Source organism: Asterias amurensis, chromosome 16 (genome assembly GCF_032118995.1).
Source record: "Asterias amurensis chromosome 16, ASM3211899v1".
Classification (NCBI taxonomy): domain Eukaryota; kingdom Metazoa; phylum Echinodermata; class Asteroidea; order Forcipulatida; family Asteriidae; genus Asterias; species Asterias amurensis.
In genome coordinates, this window is record NC_092663.1 from 5,876,697 (window position 1) to 5,900,214 (window position 23,518).

The 23,518-nt window shown below is 38.2% G+C and overlaps 2 protein-coding genes across 2 annotated transcripts; one reads left to right on the forward strand and one right to left on the reverse strand.

The window, feature by feature from the left end:
• Window positions 1-1,277: 1,277 nt before the first annotated feature.
• On the reverse strand, window positions 1,278-11,850 carry LOC139949003 (uncharacterized). Its single transcript, XM_071947391.1, has 4 exons — window positions 11,420-11,850; window positions 10,303-10,512; window positions 9,169-9,234; window positions 1,278-4,683 (listed from the first exon to the last, which is right to left on the reverse strand). The coding sequence occupies exons 2-4, from the start codon at window positions 10,453-10,455 to the stop codon at window positions 4,489-4,491; spliced, it is 414 nt and encodes a 137-aa protein (XP_071803492.1). The 5' UTR covers window positions 10,456-10,512; window positions 11,420-11,850; the 3' UTR covers window positions 1,278-4,488.
• A 439-nt stretch (window positions 11,851-12,289) lies between these two features.
• Window positions 12,290-21,860, forward strand: LOC139949127 (uncharacterized). The gene is made up of 5 exons (XM_071947532.1): window positions 12,290-12,473; window positions 17,417-17,498; window positions 20,146-20,196; window positions 20,618-20,737; window positions 21,263-21,860. The coding sequence occupies exons 2-5, from the start codon at window positions 17,439-17,441 to the stop codon at window positions 21,275-21,277; spliced, it is 246 nt and encodes an 81-aa protein (XP_071803633.1). The 5' UTR covers window positions 12,290-12,473; window positions 17,417-17,438; the 3' UTR covers window positions 21,278-21,860.
• Window positions 21,861-23,518: the final 1,658 nt, after the last annotated feature.

The following is a 23,518-nucleotide window of genomic DNA, read 5'->3' on the forward strand; positions in this document are numbered from 1 at the left end:
GCTTGCAAAGCTTGTATTCAAACTGACCAAACCTTAAGGTAGATAGAGTTGTACAGCTTAACTTACTTCTTATGTTTAACTCTTTGCCTTAATTGGCTTGATTGAACAATAAACAATTTGATTCTAACAAGTTGAGTTTGGTGTAGTTTTTAAAGGTCGGGATCACCATGGTCAGGATCACCATGGTCAGGATCACAATGGTCAGGATCACCATGGTCGGGATCACCATGGTCAGGATCACCATGGTCGGGATCACCATGGTCGGGATCACCATGGTCGGGATCACCATGGTCAGGATCACCATGGTCAGGATCACCATGGTCAGGATCACCATGGTCGGGATCACCATGGTCAGGATCACCATGGTCGGGATCACCATGGTCGGGATCACCATGGTCAGGATCACCATGGTCGGGATCACCATGGTCGGGATCACCATGGTTGGGATCACCATGGTCGGGATCACCATGGTCAGGATCACCATGGTCGGGATCACCATGGTCGGGATCACCATGGTCGGGATCACCATGGTCGGGATCACCATGGTCGGGATCACCATGGTCAGGATCACTATGGTCGGGATCACCATGGTCGGGATCACCATGGTCGAGATCATCATGGTCGGGATCACCATGGTCGGGATCACCATGGTCAGGATCATCATGGTCGGGATCACCATGGTCGGGATCACCATGGTCGGGATCACCATGGTCGGGATCACCATGGTCGGGATCACCATGGTCAGGATCACCATGGTCGGGATAACCATGGTCGGGATCACCATGGTCGGGATCACCATGGTCAGGATCACCATGGTCCGGATCACCATGGTCAGGATCACCATGGTCGAGATCACCATGGTCGGGATCACCATGGTCGGGATCACCATGGTCGGGATCACCATGGTCGGGATCACCATGGTCGGGATCACCATGGTCGGGATCACCATGGTCGGGATCACCATGGTCGGGATCACCATGGTCGGGATCACCATGGTCGGGATCACCATGGTCGGGATCACCATGGTCGGGATCACCATGGTCGGGATCACCATGGTCGGGATCACCATGGTTGAGATCACCATGGTCGGGATCACCATGGTCGGGATCACCATGGTCGGGATCACCATGGTCGGGATCACCATGGTCGGGATCACCATGGTCGGGATCACCATGGTCGGGATCACCATGGTCAGGATCACCATGGTCGGGATCACTATGGTTGGGATCACTAACATTTTGGTTTGCAATATGAGGGAACATTGCGCTGTTTTGTCTGTGCGATTGTGCGTCTCCTAACTGCTTATCTGTACAGCTGCTAATCAATAGGGTCTGTTCCCATGCGTGAACGTACATAGTATGCATATTTCATGGGATGGGTCTGTGTAATGGTGAATTAAGGAATGCTACAATGTACTTACAAAGTGTTGTTTCCCAATCATGATGGCTATTCAAATTCATCCCATGATATTATATAAACCCAAAGAAGGCAGCAAACACTTAGTCAGACTCGGAATCAAAGTACAGTTAACAAATTAACCTGTCTTGGAAGTTAATTGACTTTTATTTAAAAACAAAAACAGCCCTGTACATAAACTATGTATATCAAAAAGGGCTCTTACAGATATAGTAAATCTTGACACTATTGATGTTTACAATGATGCTATATGGCAATCACATCTAAATAAACAATGGATGTTGTGATTTCAAATGATTCAATACATGATCACTTATTGAATTGATTAAAGTACAAAACTGATCTACAAATGGATCTTTAAGAAAACCATCTCTTCAACAGAAGAAACTCCATGGTTAATTATGCTCCATTGACCATAACTTGACTCTTTTACTTAGAACTCTGGGGTTTTCCTTAACTGTTTGTTTTTACCTAAAATGTCAAGATAGGTCCCATAAGATTACCTTTGACATTTATTTCAACAAAATGATAAAACCAGATTGCTGAATCCTACTGTCAATGAAACACAAACAATCATGAAATTGCTTTAGGAGTATTACTTGACCTTCTTGCAAACATCTTGATATTACAAATACTTGCCATAAACTTACCCCATTAAACATGTTAAAACTACTAAGCAAATTTACTGTAATCCCATCTGAAAATCACTGGCTTCAGGCAATACAACTTCATGTACTATGTTGCATGAACTTCAAAGAAGAAATTGAATGTAAATAATGTGTGTGTCTAATGCTGAACATGTTCCAATTGTTTTAACCACTTTGTGTCAGTGTTACGAAAACAACGTCTGTGCCTCAGCATGGTACTATTGTTGGGAATTTTGGGAGCTTTGTGAAATATATATTTTTTTTTTACTGTTGCCACATTCAAACCCTGACTTAACGCAGACAAAAAAACAAAGGTTCTCATGATACGCACCCGACCGGATTTGATTTTGTCTTGTGAGAAATGTGAGCATAGGCACCCACAGGGCATCACATAGCTTCAGCCTTTTGAACAGATGTACATGTTGTGACTAATATTGTTAAAAGCAAGTCATGCAACAGCAGTTGATTTTGTACATTTTTATATCATTTGTGCCATGCAACAGCAGTTGACCTTTGAGCAATGCCATCTTGTTTTGTGAGTTCACTGCTTGCCTTGAGGATAGTATTTTGATGCAACAGTTCTTTGTTCCTGTGTACCTTTGACTTTACAACTTTACTTAAGCTTCATTTAGACTGTTCATTATACTACCAGACTTCGCCTCAAGTATTTTGGGAGAATCTGAAGCGTAATTTATCTGTGGAAAATGGACTGAAAAAAACTCCTAGCTGCAATTTGTGTGGTTCTCAGTACGTTGGTTCTACTGCTTGTTTGACCATCACCCGTGACTGGCACTTGGGCGACTTGAATGGTCATTTTATAAGGGCTTTTTGGTAAGTAAATTGACAGCTTTGAATTTACTTCAGAGACATTCAGAGCATTATTTCCAGAACCTTCTTACCCTCTTTGTAAGGGTGAACTAGTGGGCTCCATGAAAACACCCCCAGAGGCAAGCCTAGAATAATTGGCCCTGTACACACTTTATCTGACGCAAAGTGGTTAACAATCTTTTAACTTGTCTTGGAGGTGTATATAGACTTCCATTCTACCTAAATACTGTGCTTTAATGCAATAATAACTTGTACTTAATACAAATTTACACTTTAACAAGACATAGTTTATTATTAACAGTTCATTTAAATCTCTTTTTCAATCAATAAGTATGCATAGCAAAATTGTTGAACATGGAAGAATTATTGTTATCCTAAATGATTGTACTAGGATGTTTTACACTAAAAACGTGTAAAATGTGCGAGTACATCACGGTGCTATAAAAACAAGGGCCAAAATCTCTGCTTTAACACAATGACTGCAATGAAATGGCAAACTCTCTACAGTGGACCAATCGTTAAAATGTCTGCTGAAATCCAACACAATATCTGCAGTGTCTCATCCCTAATTGTACACGTTAAATTACTGTTAGCGGACTTGATCGGCCGGACACTTATAGAAATGCCAGCAAACTAACTACAATGTACAAACAAAATAGCTATACAGCGGTTCACAAACTAGATACAATTCTGGTTGTCAATGCAACCACTTGATAATCTCACCTTTTGAAAAGTTATTGCTTACAATAATAATGTATGAGTTTCCTCAAAAATACATTTAGAGTTCTATTCAATGTACAGTGCATGTAAGTATTCGCCCACATACTAGATTCATTTGGTCAGATTTCTTGGGTCACACAAAACAAAAAGTCTGTAATTCGATGTTATATATGCAACCTCAGAAGCAATGTAACAATGTAACAATGTCTAAAAGACAATAAAACACATCAAGAATGGATTATTAAATCATGTCATTTGATTTCGAGACCTAGCGCTCGAAATCAATTCAAATATTTTACTGATAAATTACTTCTTTCTAAAAGACTATGATACTCCCGAGGGAGCTGTTTCTCACAATGTTTTATACTATCAACAGCACTCCAATGTTCGTTACCAAGTAAGGTTTTATGCTAATAATTGTTTTGAGTAATGGCCAATAGTGTCCAGTACCTTTAACTCCAGCATATCCAGGTTGTTATTAAAGGAACATTTTATTCGCAAGTATAAAAAAACAAATATATCATTTAAAGCACGGACATTTAAGAAACAGATTGCATACTATTTGAAAGACCCCTCTAAATATTATAGTGGTACAATACATGTACATTACTTTGCAATATATATTCCTAATTGATATAATTTACTTCTTTATTGTAGCACTAGCTTCCAATATTCTACAAAATACACTGTACATAATGTACACATTTTAAACAGATCAGAAAACCCTTGAAAAAGTTATGAAAGACTTCTCCACGTGTGTCAATAGTTACCACACTTACAGATAAAATATGCTTTCCTCTGGAAATCTGGATTAAGTGTGCAATAAAGTTAAGTTTTAAATAAATGTACATTGCTAGTTGTGAAAAGGAAGCCCATTCTAAGAAGAAGTGTGTGTAGCAAAGGTGGTTTGTTGAAGCTGAGTTACCTTAGCTCTACATACTACACATCTTAGAGGTAATAATCTTTGTGAGACAGCCATCTGAATAGTCTTGACAAAACAACGTCGGCAGATCACTTGATGACCACATGGCTTGGTACAAATAGATGCCCGACTGCTCATACACACTACACACTGATGAAAAAAACAGTCAACAAATTAGTATCGTACATTTATATTTGACAATAGGATGGGCTGATTCAATTCATTGGTGGCTACGTCTGTACCTGGCAGTTTCAGAACATCAGGGTCTGGGCCATGTAATACTGTATATCCAAACTGAACCAAAGCCAAATTCCTTTGTCTCAAGGCCACAACCCTACAAGATCTTAAAGTGCCATTTAAGAACAAGTCACTACTCTTTCATTCATATTCATAAATATTCCTTTTTGTTAAAAAGCGTAATATAAGAAAATCAGTGAAACTTGTCTGTTTTGTACGTTTTTTATTCCTGTAATTATTTTCAGACTCAGTTTCACAGTGGGGGTGAGGGGGGTCAAATTGTTAGCGAAACTCGGTGATTGTCTAAAGGCCCGATCCCACTGCAGCGATAACGAGAACGATAACGATAATGACGCAAAAAGAACGCATTCTATTGGTTGAATGAGCGGGTGCGTATTCTGCGTGGAGCACTTCAACCAATAGATTGTGTTCTCTTTGCGTCATTATCGTTATCGCTGCAGTGGGACCAGGCCTAAAGCCCTTTTCTATAGTTGTGTACACAAATCAGGAACATGTACATGTATGTGTGTGTGTGACAAGCAGCACAAAATGAATGTTTTAAATAGTGCTCCATTTTGCTCTTTTTAGACTGAGCTCCCATGAAACTTCAATGAGCTGTAAGCTCGCACCCTTCAGGATTATAAGAGCTACATGTAGCAGCAGGCAAAACGTCCTCAGAGCATGTCTTCAAATTTCAAGTGACCTGTTAAACTTTCAAGCCAGAATTTATTTTTTATTAGCATTGATTATTTGTTTGTCTACATGAATTAAATTTCAAGGTATGGTACCCGAAGGCCTACTGTACACATTAAAGCCAGTGCACACAATTGGTAATTATCGTAGACCAGTCTTGTTGTATCTCAACAGTCTTGTTGTATCTCAACATGTATATAATAACAACCTGTGAAAATTTGACCTTGTTTGGTAGTCGGAGTTCCGAGATAACTATGAAAGAAAAAAAAACACCCTCGTGTCACACAAAGTTGTGTGCTTTCAGATGCTTGATTTCGGGACCTCAAATTCTAAACCTGAGGTCTCAAAATCAAATTCGTGGAAAATTACTTCTATCTCGAAAACTACTTCTTTCTCGAAAACTACTCCACTTCAGAGGGAGCCATTTCTCACAATGTTTTATACTACCAACCTCTCCCCATTACTCGTTACCAAGTAAGGTTTTGTGCTATTAATTATTTTGCATAATTACCAATAGTGTCCACTGCCTTTAAGTCTGTAGTCTGTAATAATCATCAATGTACATTGTATAGGGTAATATACCCGTTAAATACTGTAAACAAAGCAAACCATTGATAATCAAGATAGATTGATGCACTTAAAATAAAACAAGGTTTTACTTTTAGCAGAATTGGTTTTTAAACAATGATGAATTACACTTTAATTATTAACACTCTAAATGGAACTATTAATTTGTTCATCAATATTTTTCAACATTACATAAATTGAGATCCCAACTCTGCGACCTAAAGCAAATTCTGAACGATCTCAAAATAAATGTGTGTAACCTCAGACATGTCAGCATGCAGAATTGCAATTTATTTCTTATGGTTTTTGATAATTTTCGTAATAAGTTATTGGCCATGACATGAATCCTCACTCACTGTGAATGAGGATGTAATATAATTTACCTGTAGATGTTTTAGTTCAGGGAAAAAAGGTGAAAACCACAAGAAATGTTTTCAGGATAATTGCGTAAATCTGCCGTCATGCTAAAATAATTGTTTGGCTCACCATAGAGGAAGGTCTCATTGAGACAAAATTATTTTTGTGAAGTTGTGTTACTCATTTCTGAAAAACTACAGAACCTCAGCAAGTAATATTTTTAGAAAAGCTTTCTACCATCATTATCTTTAAACTGTTTAATGTAAATCTGGGTTAATCTAAAAGTAGCCAACCCCTTTTTAAAGAGCAATTGTTTTCACAGCTGTCAATACTCCGCCGTATTCAATGGTGTTTTTCTGTGATTTAATATTCACGTATTCAGTTCAGAAAGTGCATGATGTTCAAAGTTTGGCATAGACTTAATAATATTGCGCTTAAACCAAGCAAATGCACAGCAAAACAAAACAATAATTGATGACAAACCGTTCAACTTGCATAAATTAGTATTCTTTATCCCGATGCAAATTTAAAATTGTATTACTGTAAACTGTTCAATTTTGGTTTATTGAAAAAGGACAAAACCATGGTCCACCTGAATGTTAGATGTTTACAATGCTAATTGAACAGTACGAGGTAAATGGCATTTATTTAATTTAACTGAATTGAATTTATTTCAGAGAAGTCAATTTGTGCTTTAGGGAGTGTGTACAAAATTGTTTTGTGATAATGTGCACGTATTGGGTACTGATGGTAAACACTACATGTATGTGAGTCACTTGCCATTGCCTATTCTAACAAACACTCTCAACATGTACGTACGTACGTATTCCTCCATGCAGTAATTAATGCGCTTCCAATACGCTTGCTGTTCACACATCCATTTAATTGGGTTGGATTCAATTGAATTAAGCAGCCTGTTTGCCATCAGGACTAGTATAATGTGATGGACTTGCCATTCTAGTGTACAGCGCTCCAAGGGCTTAACATTTGCCAGGCTGAAATGCACACAGTCAAAATACACTTCAAAATCAGAAGATAGGCCAGTATATTAAATATACATATTTATTTTGTGTTCATTTTTTTGCCATAAAAAGATGCAAAATCTACAAATAGAAAACAATATATAGGTGGACTACTGCACTGGAAATATTTTAAATATTATTTGTTTATTTTCTATTTTTTATTTTTTTTATTTTTCAAAATGACCTTAAAAAAAGAAAAGATAAAAATACATTACATTTACAATAAAAGGTGCACTGTACATAAACCTGTGTTTAAGGAAACAGGATAACCCTTTGTTTGGAAACAAATTGTAGTTGGTGAGCATGTTTTACTGTGGAATTATGTCGTATTAGATAGAACCTTAATTCCTCCACAGTAGTGAAGTGAGCTCTTCATCAAGAATAATATCATATCAACAAATAACCTTCTGTGAGTTAAGTTTAAAACCCTGTTTAATATTCAAGAGGAGTCAGCCTTTTTGACACTTTGTATGAATTGATGTGCTCAACACTCTTCCAGATGGGGATATTATACACCTGCTAAAATCAACACCTGCACCTATCTAAGGTTATCATGGCCAACACTAAATTATAACCCACTGACTGCTGTCTGTTTACAGTGCATTACCAGACATCTCTTCAATCAATTTGTGTGTCCATGGGCTATGCAGCGATGACGTGGGTGTTCCAATCCAAGGCTATCTCATCAGCTAATCCATGATTTAGGTTTTACTGACAGAAAAGGCATTTGAAGCCTAAAGGGATATTGCAGTGAGTTCCTGACTTTCTGCAATGTTCACGGACTCAGCCAGTCTTATCTGATTTAGCTATCATTGAATTCTACCATATTCAAAATGAGTCTCGAATAGCTTGGCCAATATACATGTAACACTATTGTCGGAGAAGAGTGTACATTACGCTCAAGGGAAATAATCCATATTTTTCAGTTTTATTAATATTGTAGGTTCATTTTGAGAAGAAACAGGTCAGGTGTAAGAAGAAACAAATAAGTAAAGTATTTGACACTGTGCTACAATTGTATGTACATCATGCAAAATATGATGTTTACTGTGTACACATTAGGCAGTCTAATTTTCTCTGTTCGTAAAAACTGACATTTAATTAATAATGTCCCCCAAATAGCTTAGGCAGTCCTATTGGTTAAAGGGTTGTCACATGACCATATTTACCCGGTAATAAACGGCTGATACACTTGTACATGTTGCTATAAAGCTGTTTAAGATGGGTTGGGTAATTCGGCACGTAGACTTTGCGTGTTGGTTTCTTAAGCTTGGCAGAGAGGCTAATTTATGCGTTTCGCAATCAATATGTACCAGTACTCAATGTAAAATCTATTATTATGTGTGCATACCCGCTCATTAAACATTGCCAACAAGCTGACCCCTCACAAACAGTAGCCCGGGGATGTAACAGGAATTGAACATTTCAAATTCAAAGTAATTACAGTTTATCTTGAAATTGTTATACTTTTTAACAGAGTCTTCTCAGTCTTAAACAGGGGAACTTTGTTTAATACCTTACAGTGTTGTGGCGTTGCAATTTGCAGGGCCACAACCCTGGCAGGTCTTAAACTACAGTCTAAGACCGCTCTCAATCGCTTGTTACCAAGTAAGTTTTTATGCTAACAATTACTTTGAGTAATTACCAATATTGTCCAGTGCCATTAATGTCAGCTTCAAACAATGTTTATGTCATAGGGATTAAGAATGCATTCAAACATTGGAATAATTGAGACCTCATTGATCGTAAGTAATCTTACCTCCTCATCTTTGGAAGATATCGGCTCAGTCACTTCATACTTCTCTAACTTTTTTAAAAGCTGTTGCTGTGAAAGACAAAATGCACAAACATTAGAAAAACCTCAGACAAAAATACACAACAAACAATCTCTCCCATCAGCAACAAAACACACAATTGTTAATACTTGCTTTTCCAACCATTTTAAATTTCATGACTGACACATTTGAGTGATTTAACAGGAAAACGTGCATTACATGTTTGTTAAGGAATTGAAAATTGTATTCATAAAAATGCAGGGTTATTAAATAATGTGTATTGCTAAGTATATTACTTATTTGTTTTCTTCATTAAGCGTAATGAGTTTTTACAATTGGTTGCATGACGATTTCACCTAATTTTTTTTCATCTAATTGTTGAGCAATGAGTCTATGTTGATTGATATTAAGTAATGATATTTCTCACTTCTTCATCTCAAACCACCTGCTCCGTTATCCTAACCTTGACCTTCATACAATCTATTGAGGAATTCAATTCATGAAGGACGCTTGATAACAATTTATTCATCCGTTGGTAACAATTCATTCATACCAATCTGTTGATAATCAAGTTAGTAACACTCTGTAAGATGAACAATCTGAATGGGTTCCATAAGAAAACCCATCACGCTTAATGTAGGCCTGGAATTAATTAGAGACAACAGAGGCCTTGGCCTCCATCGACTGGTCTTGGCCTTGGTGACCCTTCAAAGTTCCCCATAGATTTAAATATTTTTTATTTAAAGTGCCCTTGCAATAAATATGGCCTTGCCCTATCAAAGATGTAACTCTAGGCCTGTGAACGTGTTATTTCGAAAGTGTAAACTTTGGCAAGTTTTTAATTTAATTGATCACATACATTTAGTTTGTAGCAGTAGACATATCAAAAGTTGAGACATATCAAAAGTTGACAAGGTCCTCTTGCCAAATGCTGTAATAGAGACGACACAAGAATGAGTCTGAGACATGTAGTAAATCCTGGTTCATACTTGCAAAGCAAATTTGACGTCACATGGCCGTTTTTGAGAATACCATTGTCATTTCAAAATTTGTATCACATTCACATTTGCAGGAAGTATGAACTTGGCTTTAAAAATAACCAGTAGGCCTATACTTACAATTTTGCGGTTCAGTGTTTGCAGGTCTTTGTCTGTAAATCTTCTCCTTTCTCGTTTTCTTTCCTTTTCTCTGTATTCGTGGAATTTGTACATTATGTACAGTCCTGGAATTGCCAAACCAGCCGCAAGAGGCTTCATCAAAGAAGAATTCATTGTGATTCCTGCAAACGAACTCTTCACTCACTCAGCAAAAAATGTAGGAAATTCTATCTGCAAAAAGTTAGCAAAATAACAATAGTTACTTGATTGTAATGAGGTTTACAGTTGTAGTTATTGGTTAGACCCAGTAACTGGGGCCCTGTACTCCTTTTTTCAAAATTTTGACATTATTGGTCGTAGCTCCTTTTTTCTAAATTTTGCCATTCTCTGTCGTACTAGGTACGACCGATATTGTCAAATTTCGAAAAAAGGAGTACAGCGCCCCAGTAACTCCTCCCCTTTTTAAGAAATTTTGACATTCTCTATCGTACTAGGTACGACCGATAATGTCGAAATTCGAAAAAAGGAGTACAGCGCCCCAGTAACTCCTCCCCTTTTTACGAAACACGTAAGGCTCCACCGGATATTTGCACTTGTAAATGCAAAAAGTTTGGTATTTTAGGCATTTCTACAAGGTACAAAAATATGTCATAATGTTGAGGCCATATAAAAATATTTGCCCACCAAAAAAGTTTCATCAAACACTATTTCAATTCAAAATTCATGATGATCAAATCATGTGACTGAATATTTTGCTGAGCATTCTGGAAAAAAAATACAGAGGCTTAAAGAAGCCATGTGCCTAATATCATTTTCATTTTTTGGAGATTTTTTTTTAACACTCCGATCAATATTATTATTTATATTAAAATTTAAACGATCAGCTTGTTGATTCAATTATCACTATTTATTTATACGCTTTATTATAAAATTATGGACCCTACCGAGTATTCAAGTAGAAGTAGGCATAGGAAGTAGAAGTGAGATTCAGCACCAATCATCATCTTCAAATGTAATGTAGCAATGCATGGTCGGCTGATGGATGGTCGAAACATTTTTAGTCATGTTATTGTAATGTTATTATTTGTTATTTCAATGAAACAGTCATGTGGAGAACTAGCTAGATGGTTATACTTACCAAAAATGTGGCTACCGCCCGAACGAAGGTTTAGTGTATTGTAGACGCGATGTCATGTCACTGTCAAGTATCAAATTGAGAAAACCACTACACTAAACAGTATGCTATTACGCCACAGTGCACAGTGACGGCCCAGTGACAGCCAAAATAAACGTTCTTTCGTGAAGTTTTCCACCACACCGTAACCATGAACCACTCTGTATTCAGCAAACGTCACACTATCTATTTTCTTGCTGGTATGAGAGTCTAATTTGAACACGATAGTTCAGCAGAAAAACAGATGGCATCCATGGTCCAGCAAATGCCTTGATTTACTCATTGTTTATCGTTAGCTAGCTACCTAAAATGACATCAACATCTTGGCTATGCGCGCTAGCATTAGCTTTCTCTGCTAGCTGCATTGACGACAACCCCCGTCCGTCCGCCGTCCGTACGACGCACGACGACCCAATGCCAAAATATCTGCACACAGTCTATCTTTTGTAGTCTTGGTGCAAGACGCTGGTGGTGTTCGCGCGAGAGCAGTGTTCTCGCGAAAGCACCGCCACAACACGACTATCTCATCGCGTGGGACCATTAACGATTAACGACTTGTCCACAAGTCTATGGTTTAGTTGGGACGATTATCAAGTTGGGACGGAACAGAGCTAAGCACAACAAAAAATTATGCTTAGTAGGAAAAGGTTACCAGCCAAATAAACAACGTTACATGTACAATTTGTGACTGATATCCTGCTTATTGCTGCTTAGCAGATAATTGTTAGCAAAGAAATTGGAATTCGAATTTATGCACAAATGAATGTTGAATGTCAAACAAGTAACTGGTTCTTGTTTTGACATTCGAATGTCAAATAAGAAACTAGCCCCACTTTTGAGCCCAAGGCAACACAAAACAAGAAACAAACTTCAAGCTTCACAATCACAGCCTCACAGTCACACCGATCAATTTGTGTGTCGTTTTTCTTCCGAAAATATGAAAATCATCGATATATTTTATAAGAATTGGCACTAGTTTTTGCGTTAATCTGTGTACTGTTGCCATCGCATTTTTGAGGTATGGAATGACTTTCAATGGGTTTTTTTTTGTTTATCTGAATCTGATATCTAGGCCTACATGTACTCTATCATGACATGTCTATAGGCCTAGTAGCCCCATAAATCGGTCCAATCCACTCCGTACCAACATGGAGGAATAAATTCCTCCAGTCCATGGTACCAAGGATACGGAGTGGATTGGACCATTGGACCGATTTATGGGGCTAGCCTTGGCCACACAAGTGAGGCTAAGCTGAGACTGAGGAGATAGTTGCGATAACATAACCCTCCTCCCGACGGCCGCCAGACCGGAGGGTTACGAATACGAGTTACGAGTACGCAACTAACATGACTAAGTACACAATTATAAGACTGAGAGTACATGTAGACTGAGTGAGACTGTGTACTCGACCAAAGATCATACAAACCGACATATTAATTTATTATGCTGCCCAATTCTGTGCCACAACCATGTTGTGTGGCTTCATACTACTAGTTGTGATAACGTAACCCTCCTCCCGACGGCCGCCAGGCCGGAGGGTTACGAGTTTGTTTCGAGCGGAAATGGTTGATCTGGTCCAACATGTACAATTTCGACAGCTAGTCACCAGATTTGCCCCATTTTTACCACTTTCAAAAATCATGACACAAATTCTGAGGGTACTGTTGCAGTGCTACAGTGCGTGCACGCCATTATGAGTGAACGGCGTGCAAAACACACGGACAGCGCGCACATGCACTGCAACATTGTAACACCTCTTTTACAGAATGGTTTAGCCCAACAACAAAATAATGCGTTTGCCAAGCGATGCGACAGGTTCAAAATATGAACCTGGGAATTCGCTCCGGGATCTGGTAAGTTTTTGTCAGTTTGTTTTCGAAATATTTCCTAAATGGTGTTTTGAGTATTATGGCAGGCTGCATTAGATATTGCGGATTAAGTTCGTACCCTCAGAATTTGTGTTATGATTTTTAAAAGATGTAAAAATGGGGCAAATCTGGTGACTAGCTGTCAAAATTGTACGTGTTGGACCAGATCAACCGTTTCCGCTCGAAACAAACTCATAACCCTCCGGCCTCGGCCGTCGGGAGGAGGGGATGTTATCACTACTACATACTATCTATCTATTTATATGGTGAAGTACATTCCTCTTGTAGTAGAGTATAGTCGTACTGTGAAAGGTGCAAAGTGCGCGACAAGGAACATGACATCCTCTATTTACCAGTGGAAAAAAGTAAATAACGCCACCCATCTGTCCTATTGTAGGGTCAGTGGACTCAGCCTGCTCCTAACTGTTCCATGGTTTGGGCAGTCACAGCTGATGCTGGCAGGTTGTTCCACAGGCAGATGGTGCTTGGAAAGAAAGAATACTGGAATGCTGAGATCCGGTAGTGTTGTATCTGGGACTGGACGGGTGACCTCTGGTTTGTGATGTAGATGGAACTAGGTGTGGTGGACAGGATGGTATTGCCACTAAAGCCATGAGTGATTCGGTAAAGCATGATGACTTTGCTTTTTGCTCGTCTCTCGCACAGTGTCTGCCATTGCAGATCTTGTAGCATTGAGGTTACACTGTGACGTGGGTCGTAATAATGCATGACAAAGCGGGCTGCTCGTCTCTGTACCATGTCAATCTTGGAGATGGGGTCTTGAGTGTGTGGATCCCAGACTGTTGAGGCATACTCCAGGGTAGGTCAGACATAGGTGTTGTAGGCTTGTTCCTTGATTTTGGGTTGGCACTTCCTCAGGTTGCGTTGAAGGAAAGCTCTGGTGCTGTGGCCTTCTTGCAGATGTTGTTAATGTGAGGCTTCCAATTGAGGTTGCTTTGGATCGTCACACCGAGGTATTTGGCTTGGGCGACGGTGCGAAGAACAGTCCCATGGATGGTGTATTGTGAAGACAAGATGTTTTTCTTCTTGTTGGTGACACGTAGAACTTCACACTTGTTTGGGTTCGCGGTTAATCCAGGATTGGTTGAACCTTGTTGAGGACATCTTGGAGGGTACATAACTGACAAGCAGTGATTGGATCTTTGCAGTTATCTTGTTCCAGATGTCGTCTACTGGAGAATCAACGTTGTTGGTTTCGAGGAATTTGGAAGAAAAAACACGTAGGTCCGCTTTGATCTTGTTTATATCCGCTTTCTTCCACATAAAGACTTTGCAACGTATTGCTTTCTGACGCTTCGCACGGATGTTTGACATCATGAGTACCATCTCGTGATCGCTTACTCCTGGAAGAGGGATACACTTATTCACAAGGGATGGATGATTGGTTAAGAATAAGTCCAGCGTGTTGTAGTTTCTTGTAGGAAAGTCAACCATTTGGAATAAACTGAGGTCATGGAATGTATAGGAAACAGTTGTTGATTGCCAAGGTGTATTGGTGACCCTTGATTGAGTCTGTCGTCCAGTCGATGTCTGGTAAGTTGAAGTCATCGCTGAACCATAGAGTAGCAGAGGGATATTTGAGGGCGATGTTACGGATGGCTTGGCAAAGACGTTGTGCGTAGGGCAGATCATTCTTAGGAGGTTGGTAGGCTGACATGTTGATGAGGGGTTTCTGGCGGGCAAGTTCTATTTTAGATGCAGCTATCTCACAGTCAATGTCTATAGTAAGTGTAGTATCGATTAGGTCACTACTGGTTGCGAGTAAGACTCCCCAATAGCCATCAGAACACTCATTCCTGTTAGGAACATTGTAGCCAGGAGGCATCATCTCGGCACTGGTCATGTCTGGTTTCAGCCATGTTTCGTTGATTATGATAACGGCTGGACGACTAGTTGAGATGGCTTCCCAGAATGCTTTGGGCCCCCAGGAAATTTACTGTCCGCCGGCACATGCCGTAATCAGTCAACAAGTTTTTAAAATGTTAACATGAGGCCGCCTACCAGTACAGGCCTGCTGAAATTGCGCCCATGTCGGTGAAGTGCGGCGCAATTTTTTTATGTTTTGGGCTTTGAACAATTTTAATAAGGGTTTGTTAAGTTTGGTTAATGATTTTCAATGGATTTGGCTTTTTAACAGTCTAGTGTTATTTGCCAAAAGGCACCAGCCGTGATGGGGCCAATTTCCCGACGGCTCTGTGACTATAGCTTTCGTTGGTGCACACTTCAGTGTTATTTTTTTCAGGCCTGTGCTATTTTTGTATAACGTCGCGGGTCGCACTAAATACCGACAACTCACGACCCCGCACGACAACTTGGACTTAGTGGAAGTCGAAAGACAGCATGGCGCATATTTCCGTTTGTTACTGAAACACTTTTTTATAATTAAACATACAATTTTTTCATAAGTTTGAAAGTGATTTAGGTGCATATGACTCTTGCCTTGTGCATATTTAACGGTCGACTTATGTACCAATGATCTATTAAAGTGCATTTAAAAAATTTTGTCGCGAGGAGTCGTGAGGTGTCTGTATTTAGTGTGACCGAACGTCGCTTCTATTTTCTGGTAAACTTTACGATATTTATATTCCAATAATATTTGTAATGTTATTACTAACAAATTTGTAACAGAATCAAGCTTTTAATGGGACTATAGTGGGACTCTATATCTTCCTCCATGGACTGAATTACATAAAAAATGAGGCCTTCCACACAGTGTGAAAATGTGCTGAGTTTGTGGGTGCCGAGTTTGCAAGGTGCCGGGTTGTAGGTGCCGAGTTTGCAAGGTGCCGAAGTGACCGGTACTTAGAATATAAGGTTAGGGGTAGGGGTAGGTTAAGGGTACTTCTAGAATCTATAAGAGGCTTCCCGTGAGACCTCCTGTTGTGTTCTTACGTCGTCAATATAGGTAATAACAGACAAGGAAACGGGTGTAACGTTGCATCAAATACTTAGGTTCTATTCACGTGGTTAAAAACAAGCAAAACAACAGAGCTCTCGTACAACGAGATCTTGCGTGAAACAATGACATCATATTCTATAAATAGATCACTGAGTCTGCATACACTACACCTCCTTAACGCTATACGTTTTTAAAGTCGGCGTTGATACACAATGAAAGTTTTACGACACCGTTCGCCATCAATAACTAAAATTTCCTTTAAACTACACACCCGAAACTCTAGCTTTTTCAATAAAATACCAACCAATGACAGGTTTGAAAACATACATGTACAAAAATATGGCGTCTCTCCAATGTCGTGCATGCATTAGCACTGTAAATAGCGGACTATCTTTTGTAACGTACTACCAAAACTTCTACTTAAGATTTCAACACATGATGAAGTGCAAGTGTCTTTAAAAAGGTTGGATAGATGATAACAAAAAATACTTCAGTTTTTAATTGTGATAGCAATAGTTTGATTCAACACTCTCCCAAAACTACATGTAAATTGTATTGCAAACAATTATTCTTAGCTGGTACTCTGCAGTTGAGCATCACAGAAGTATTTCCATAACGGAACACATTGCCTTGGATTGGTCGAGTTGGTGTTTGAAAAGCATTTGACACTGTTTGTTATGAAATTCAAATGGTTAGATCCATGTAGATACTTTAAAAGCAGAATATAATGATACACACTAGCATGCCTCAAAGTTACAATTTTTTGTCCTTTTATGTCGCAAAGAAACACGGTCTGCCATTTTGGTGAGTCAAAATTTTGACTCCCTAAAATGGCCGATGGTGTAAGTTTGCGACATGAAAGGAAAACCGTGCAATTTCGAGGCATGTGGATATGGATCATTCTACTAACCAAGTTTGCATTTTATAACAAACGGTTTCAAACGCTTTTCAAAAACCAACTTGACCGATCCATAATGTGTTCTTTTAAACATTCATCTTTCTGTACTTTTATATATTTATTGTAAGATTAAAGGTGAGTTGTTTTAAAATTATTCTGTGATATCATTTTATTGAATGTGCAACTATTATGTAGAGGCCAACGATCTGTACAACAGGGCACAGCCGGTATGCTTTATATTGTCGTTCATTTCTTGTTTTTTCATTCAATGCAGATTTGACAGTGTATGATTAATTATGGGTGCATGCATGCCTTGCCTGTTTGGGAGTGCAGACGACTATGAAGAAACAGATCCTGTAAGTATAAAGGCACCCATCACTATTGGTAATTACTCACAAATAATTGTTAGCATAAAAACTTACTTGGTAATGAGCACTATAGAGCTGGTGATACAAGCAGTACAAATCATTGTGAGTAACGGCTCCCTAATTTAGTTTTTGGGAAGAAGGTAATTTCTCACTTAAGTATTTAGATGTTAGGCCTAGGGTGTTTTTTCTTTCATTAAATTCTCTTTCAACTTTGATGACCAATTGAGCTCAAATTTTCACAGGTTTTTTATTTCATGAATCTGTTGGGATACACCAAGTAAAATACTGGTCTTTGACAAATACCAAATGAGGGTACATGTACAGTGCTTCTATAACACTATTCTGTCATGTCTATTTGTAGCTTCATATGACGTGTGTGATATATTTGCTTTGGCCCGCTTGGCTACATTATATAATTTTGCATACACCTCATGTCAAAGGTCACACCATGACCTGCATTCCCAGGTTTAGTAAATGAAATGTTTTTCCAGGATGGCAGCTCCTTTGCACAGTGTGTGTATTCATTGTCTGTAAACCTATTCCAAATACACCACAGCAATTTTGTGTACTTGAAATACTATGATACTGTGGCGGAAACCGCTTTTTGCTTAACCTTATAGAGTTGTTGAGACAATTTATATTATCTCTTATTTTAAACCTTATAATGTTCTGCTAATTCATTGCTTTTTCCCTTTGTGTTTATAAACTGAGTGTTCACACATTTGGTTGTGTGATTTGGACGGTGTGTTCGCGTGCACGCAAACGCGCACGCTGACTACTGAAAACGCGCAGGCTACTGAATGGGTTTACATTTATGTTCTTATTATTTGCATGTTAACCAATCAGTTCCCTGGTTTAGGCAAGCTGCGTGCAGCGCGCATTTCTTCTAGGCTATATAAAGCGATGAAAACTTAAGCTCAGGGCTCAGTCTACCAGACGAGTACGACGTTACAAGATGTAACAGATGCCAGCGACAAAAAAACACAAGATACTCTTATAACTCACACTTTTATTAGATGATGTGCACTCAGCCACGGCTACCAAAACTGTTTCGTGCAATCACCCCAATACAATTATGACCCAGCGGACTGATTGAATACAGAGATTACCTTAAGTTAATACCGTTTACATCAAGAGAGGGCGCTATGTACATTTTGTAATTGAACATGATTGAATAAAATACACACTGTGTAGTTCCTTACGGTTAATGTCAACCCTCTGTTTGAAACAGTGGATTTATTTCAATGTGCCTCAGTTTAAGTGGAGTTAAAGGACAACCCCCCAATCCCCCATATGTTTCATCTTGTCCCTGTGGCTTCAGATTCCAGAGTGGCGGCTTGGTTAAATCGATAAGAACCATCATACCCCACCCCGGAATCGTTACAATACCATACTATAAATATTTTCCATTTGCAGCTAACCCCACACCAACATCTACACCAATGTAATATCCAACAGTGGCATTGGACTTCCGAGTCATATTGAGTTAACCTTTTTAGTTCAGGCATGTGCAATTGGCATTGTCCTTGCTGTTTTGTTTTGTTATTCCTGTATTTTGTACTGTTCTTTTTGTTATGTCGAATAATAAAAATTATTATTATTTATATCAGGCTTTCAGAGGCAAAAATATATCAGCGTATTGAACGCTTTTGTAAAAAGTACCCAGATGACAGCAATATTGTGTCAGTAAAAGTTCCCGGATGGAGCAATATTGCTTCAATGTTGCTCCATCCGGGTATTTTAACACTTGCACGGGCGTCACACGTAAGTTAGATTTACGTGTATTAATGCCGCGTCGCATAAAATTTTCACTGCATTTTCACTGCATAATGCACAGCATAAAGTTATATGTAAAAACGCACAGTGAAATTGCCCACAGTATGGCGCATTCAAGATTTTCAATAGCATTGAAATAAATAAAAAAACATAATAAAATTGAATTTGAAAATCTGGAATCAGGTGAGCCAAAATAGTGTTGCTTTGATCAAGTCCTCAGCCTGATATAAATAATAATAATAATATTGGATTGCTTTTTTTCGGGGGATACAAGAATATATTGCACTCGCTATGACAATATTGCACGAGTCGAAGACGAGTGCAATATTGTCATAGCTCGTGCAATATACTCTTGTATCCCCCTCAAAGCCATCCAATATTATATAAGTATTCATTGTATTCAATGGAAATAATAATAGCAATAATAATAGTAATAATAATAATAATAATAATAATAATAATAATAATAATAATACAAAGCTTTTATATAGCGCTTCACACAGAAAGTCTCGAAGCACTTTACAAGAAAAACAACAATACAAAATACCAATAGTATAAATCAACATAATTAATGATAAGCATAAACACAAAAAGTATTTCCATTACTTCCAGAGTTCTTGAACAAATAACAGTCACAGTACTTGGGGTGGATTCAAACCCATGATCCTTGCAATTCTAGAGCAGTGTCTACCAACTAGACTACCGAGATTGCCCGGTAGATACAGGCAATTTGAATCCACGTTTATCTATATCCTGATGCAAATTAATTTAACATCTATTCTGTTATGTTATTATGATATACTCATATGGCTTGATTGACTGTACAACAACAAACGTATGTCTGCTCATTATATTACAGGAAGAAAGGCGCCAACAGCAGGCAGAAGCAGCTGAAAAACGCATCAAACAGGTACCAGCTCTTTGAAATTTACCTCTTGAAATCTTCAATAGAAGTCAAACAACAAATAAACAAACTTTGGATGATACCTGTAAGTGGTGCCTGTCCGCTATTGGGTATCAATAGTAAATAACAAATCAAATTATCCTCATTTGGATTTGAACCCAAGACCCCTGACACTCCAGGTAGATGCTCTACCAACTGAGCTATGAGGCACAGCGGTATACTCCCTCAGGTTAATTTCTCTTGATGTTGCAAATTCCGTGTGAGGCAAAGTGAGTACTGTACGTGGATTATGGTTTGGAATATCCATACACTGATGTGCCTCAATTTTAACTTGATTTAAAGAAGTTAGAAAAACATATCAGGTGGTTTAATATTATATGAACCACCATTGTTATTAATAGCTACCTTTTGTGAAAAAAATTAACAGGAGGAATCACGAGGTATTAAAGACCCTGAGGGTTTGAAGAGACGACAGCAACAAAAAGATGAAGCTGATAAACAGGCTGAAGCATTACAGCAACAAGGAGCAGGAGAAAACCAACTAGCGGTAAGTTGAGCATCTTCCTAAGAATCTTATAAGGCTCTTTTTATGTGGAGAAGGTTGTTAAACTTTGCAGTTTGGTGTTTGTGTGTGACATGTTAAAGGGAAGGTACATGTTTGGTAATTGACAAAGACCAGACGTATCACTTGGTGTATCCCAACATAATATTTAAATAACAAGCCTGTGAAAAGTTGAGCTAAATTGGTCATTGAATTTGCGAGAAAACGATGAGAGAAAAACCACCCTTGTTGGACCAGTTTGAATTGTGTGCTTTCAGATAAAAATAAAAGACCTCTGGCTAGAAGTATTTTATTTTTTTAGTGAGAAGTTTTCTCTTTCTCAAAATTTATGCTACTGCAGAGGGAGACATTTCTCAGATTGCTTGATACTATCAACAGCTCTCCATGCTCGTTACCAAGTTAGTTTTTAAGTTAATATTTTATTTGAATAATTACCAAACATGTACCTTCCCTTTAGCAGTAATATTTCATCCACTGATTTTAACCTGTTTTTCCTTTTGACATTAACAGTGGCAAGTTGGCTGAGAAAACAATGCAGATGCAATCTTCAATTCCAGCATTCATTTAATGTAAATAATCTATGTGATAGTAAGTTTACAAGATATATATATTTGTGGCTTGAAACATTGTCTAGTTGTCATGTAACTATCGTTTTCATTTAAAACACTTCAACAGTTTGGATGATAACAAGAAAGTAGATAGAAATTTGCACCAAGGATAAAAAATATTAATGTTGGTGTTACCCATTGTTTACTCAGTAAGTTCCCGAGCTCTGTGAACAAAAATCACAGGTATCTTTTTGGGTGGGATTCAAACCCACAAACTTTGCAAATCTAGAGCAGTTCATACCGTACCAACTAGACCACCGAGATTGCTCAATAGCTAGAGGTGTGTAGGGTTCGACCTGCCTCTCGCTACCGGCAATTTCTGTGGTCTAAATAATGCCTGTGATTTTTGTCACAGAGCTCAGGAAAGTATACAGTGCCAACACACATCGGTGTACATGGGTAAAACCGAAATGAAAAACCAGAAATTAAAGGAACACGTTGCCATGGATCGGTCGAGTTGGTCTTTGAAAAGCGTTTGTAACCGTTTGTTATAAAATGCATATGATTAGAAAGATATTTTAAAAGTAGAATATAATGATCCACACAAGCATCACTCGAAAATGCGTGGTTTTCCTTTTACCTCGTCGACAAACATGGTTGGCCATTTATGGGAGTCAAATTCTTGACTCCCATGAATCTTGACTCCCATAAATGCCAACCATGTTAGTTTTCAAAGTCAAAGGAAAACCAAGCAATTTTGAGGCAATTGTGTGTGGATTATTGTATTCTACTTTCAAAACATCTTTCTAACCATATATGCATTTTATAACAAACGGTTACAAACACTTTTCAAAGACCAACTCGACCGATTCAAGGCAACTCGTTCCTATAAGTAACGTATCTAAACAACTCTTGCTATTAAATTGGTTCTTTCTACTCATGCAGAGAATTATACATTTAAGGTGTTGATGCAAGATGTAGGTCATGTTATGGTTAGACTAATTAATACCAGGTGACATACAATCCTCCAATCAAACGACATGGATGAACTTGTGCATCATGGACACTAATAAAAGAACGGACAACATCATCCCCTAAAAACTTTCAAGTAGTTTGGTAGTCCATGCTTTAAGACTCAAGGTACCGATATATCTGTTAAAGGGAAATTGCACCCTCAGCAACAATTGTTTTGTTATACCTTGGTAACATTAATAGTCCTCTTCTCGAAGTTCTGTTGTAATCGTCATACTTTATTACGACAGAGTATCCATTGTTTAATAAGCATATGAACAAGAAACAATTCCTGACTGTTCCCTCGAACCCGCGGGTGTTTTGCACACAGCGCTGGAAATCGACCAACATTGGGAACGATCAAGGTGATTGAACCGGTGTACATCACTTTTCATGTTACCTACCGCGCTATACATTACGCGCAGCGCGCATCCTTAGCCATGGTACATGCGTATTTGTTGCACGTCACATTATTGGTACTCGGCCAATCAAACTTTGCAATTTTTTACCGAGGTATAACAATGCATCTTGTCAATTAGTGGTTTCAACTAGACATATATTTATTTCTTTTTTCTTTTTTTCGAGGGGGGGGGAGTAGGGTAAGATATAAATTTGGAGAACATTTTTATTTTACAAAGAAAAACCATTTACAATAATTGCAAGACATACATAAACATGTTGATTGTTGTTATTTCATGTTGATTGTTGCTCCTTATATTATAGTTGATGTACTAATGAGGACATATTCTCCAATCAGTCTTTGGTTTACAGGTTATGCTCAAAAGATATTTAAATACAGAAAGTAAACACATTTTTTTCAACTACATTTCTAATCAGTTTTAGAATATTTTATTATACAAATAAATATATCAAGCATCATTTAAAATCTCTTTGTTCATGTTGATGCCAAGTGCTTGCCATTGTAATTTCTGAAAATATAACTGTATAAAGCTGCACTTGGCTTAAAGGGAAGCTACACGTTTGGTAATTACTCAAAACAAATATTAACCTAAAACTGACTTGGTAACGCGCATTGGAGAGCTGTTGATAGTATAAAACATTGTGGGAACCGACTCCCTCTGAAGTAGCGTAGTTTTTGAGAACTCACTAAAAAAATAAAAGACTTCTAGCTAGAACACAACTCGTCCAACAAGAGTGTTTTTTTCTTTCATAATTTTCTCGCAACTTCGATGACCAATTGGTCCAA

Bases quoted from the DNA above. Each gene is read 5' to 3' on its own strand.
- LOC139949003 (XM_071947391.1), bottom strand. From the start codon at position 10,455: ATGAATTCTTCTTTGATGAAGCCTCTTGCGGCTGGTTTGGCAATTCCA. The intron at 9,235-10,302 runs GTAAGTATAGGC...TGTCTTTCACAG, and splicing joins AAACACTGAACCGCAAAATT to CAACAGCTTTTAAAAAAGTT. The intron at 4,684-9,168 runs GTAAGATTACTT...TTTTTTCATCAG, and splicing joins TATCTTCCAAAGATGAGGAG to TGTGTAGTGTGTATGAGCAG.
- LOC139949127 (XM_071947532.1), top strand. From the start codon at position 17,439: ATGGGTGCATGCATGCCTTGCCTGTTTGGGAGTGCAGACGACTATGAA. The intron at 17,499-20,145 runs GTAAGTATAAAG...ATTATATTACAG, and splicing joins ACTATGAAGAAACAGATCCT to GAAGAAAGGCGCCAACAGCA. The intron at 20,197-20,617 runs GTACCAGCTCTT...AAAAATTAACAG, and splicing joins CTGAAAAACGCATCAAACAG to GAGGAATCACGAGGTATTAA.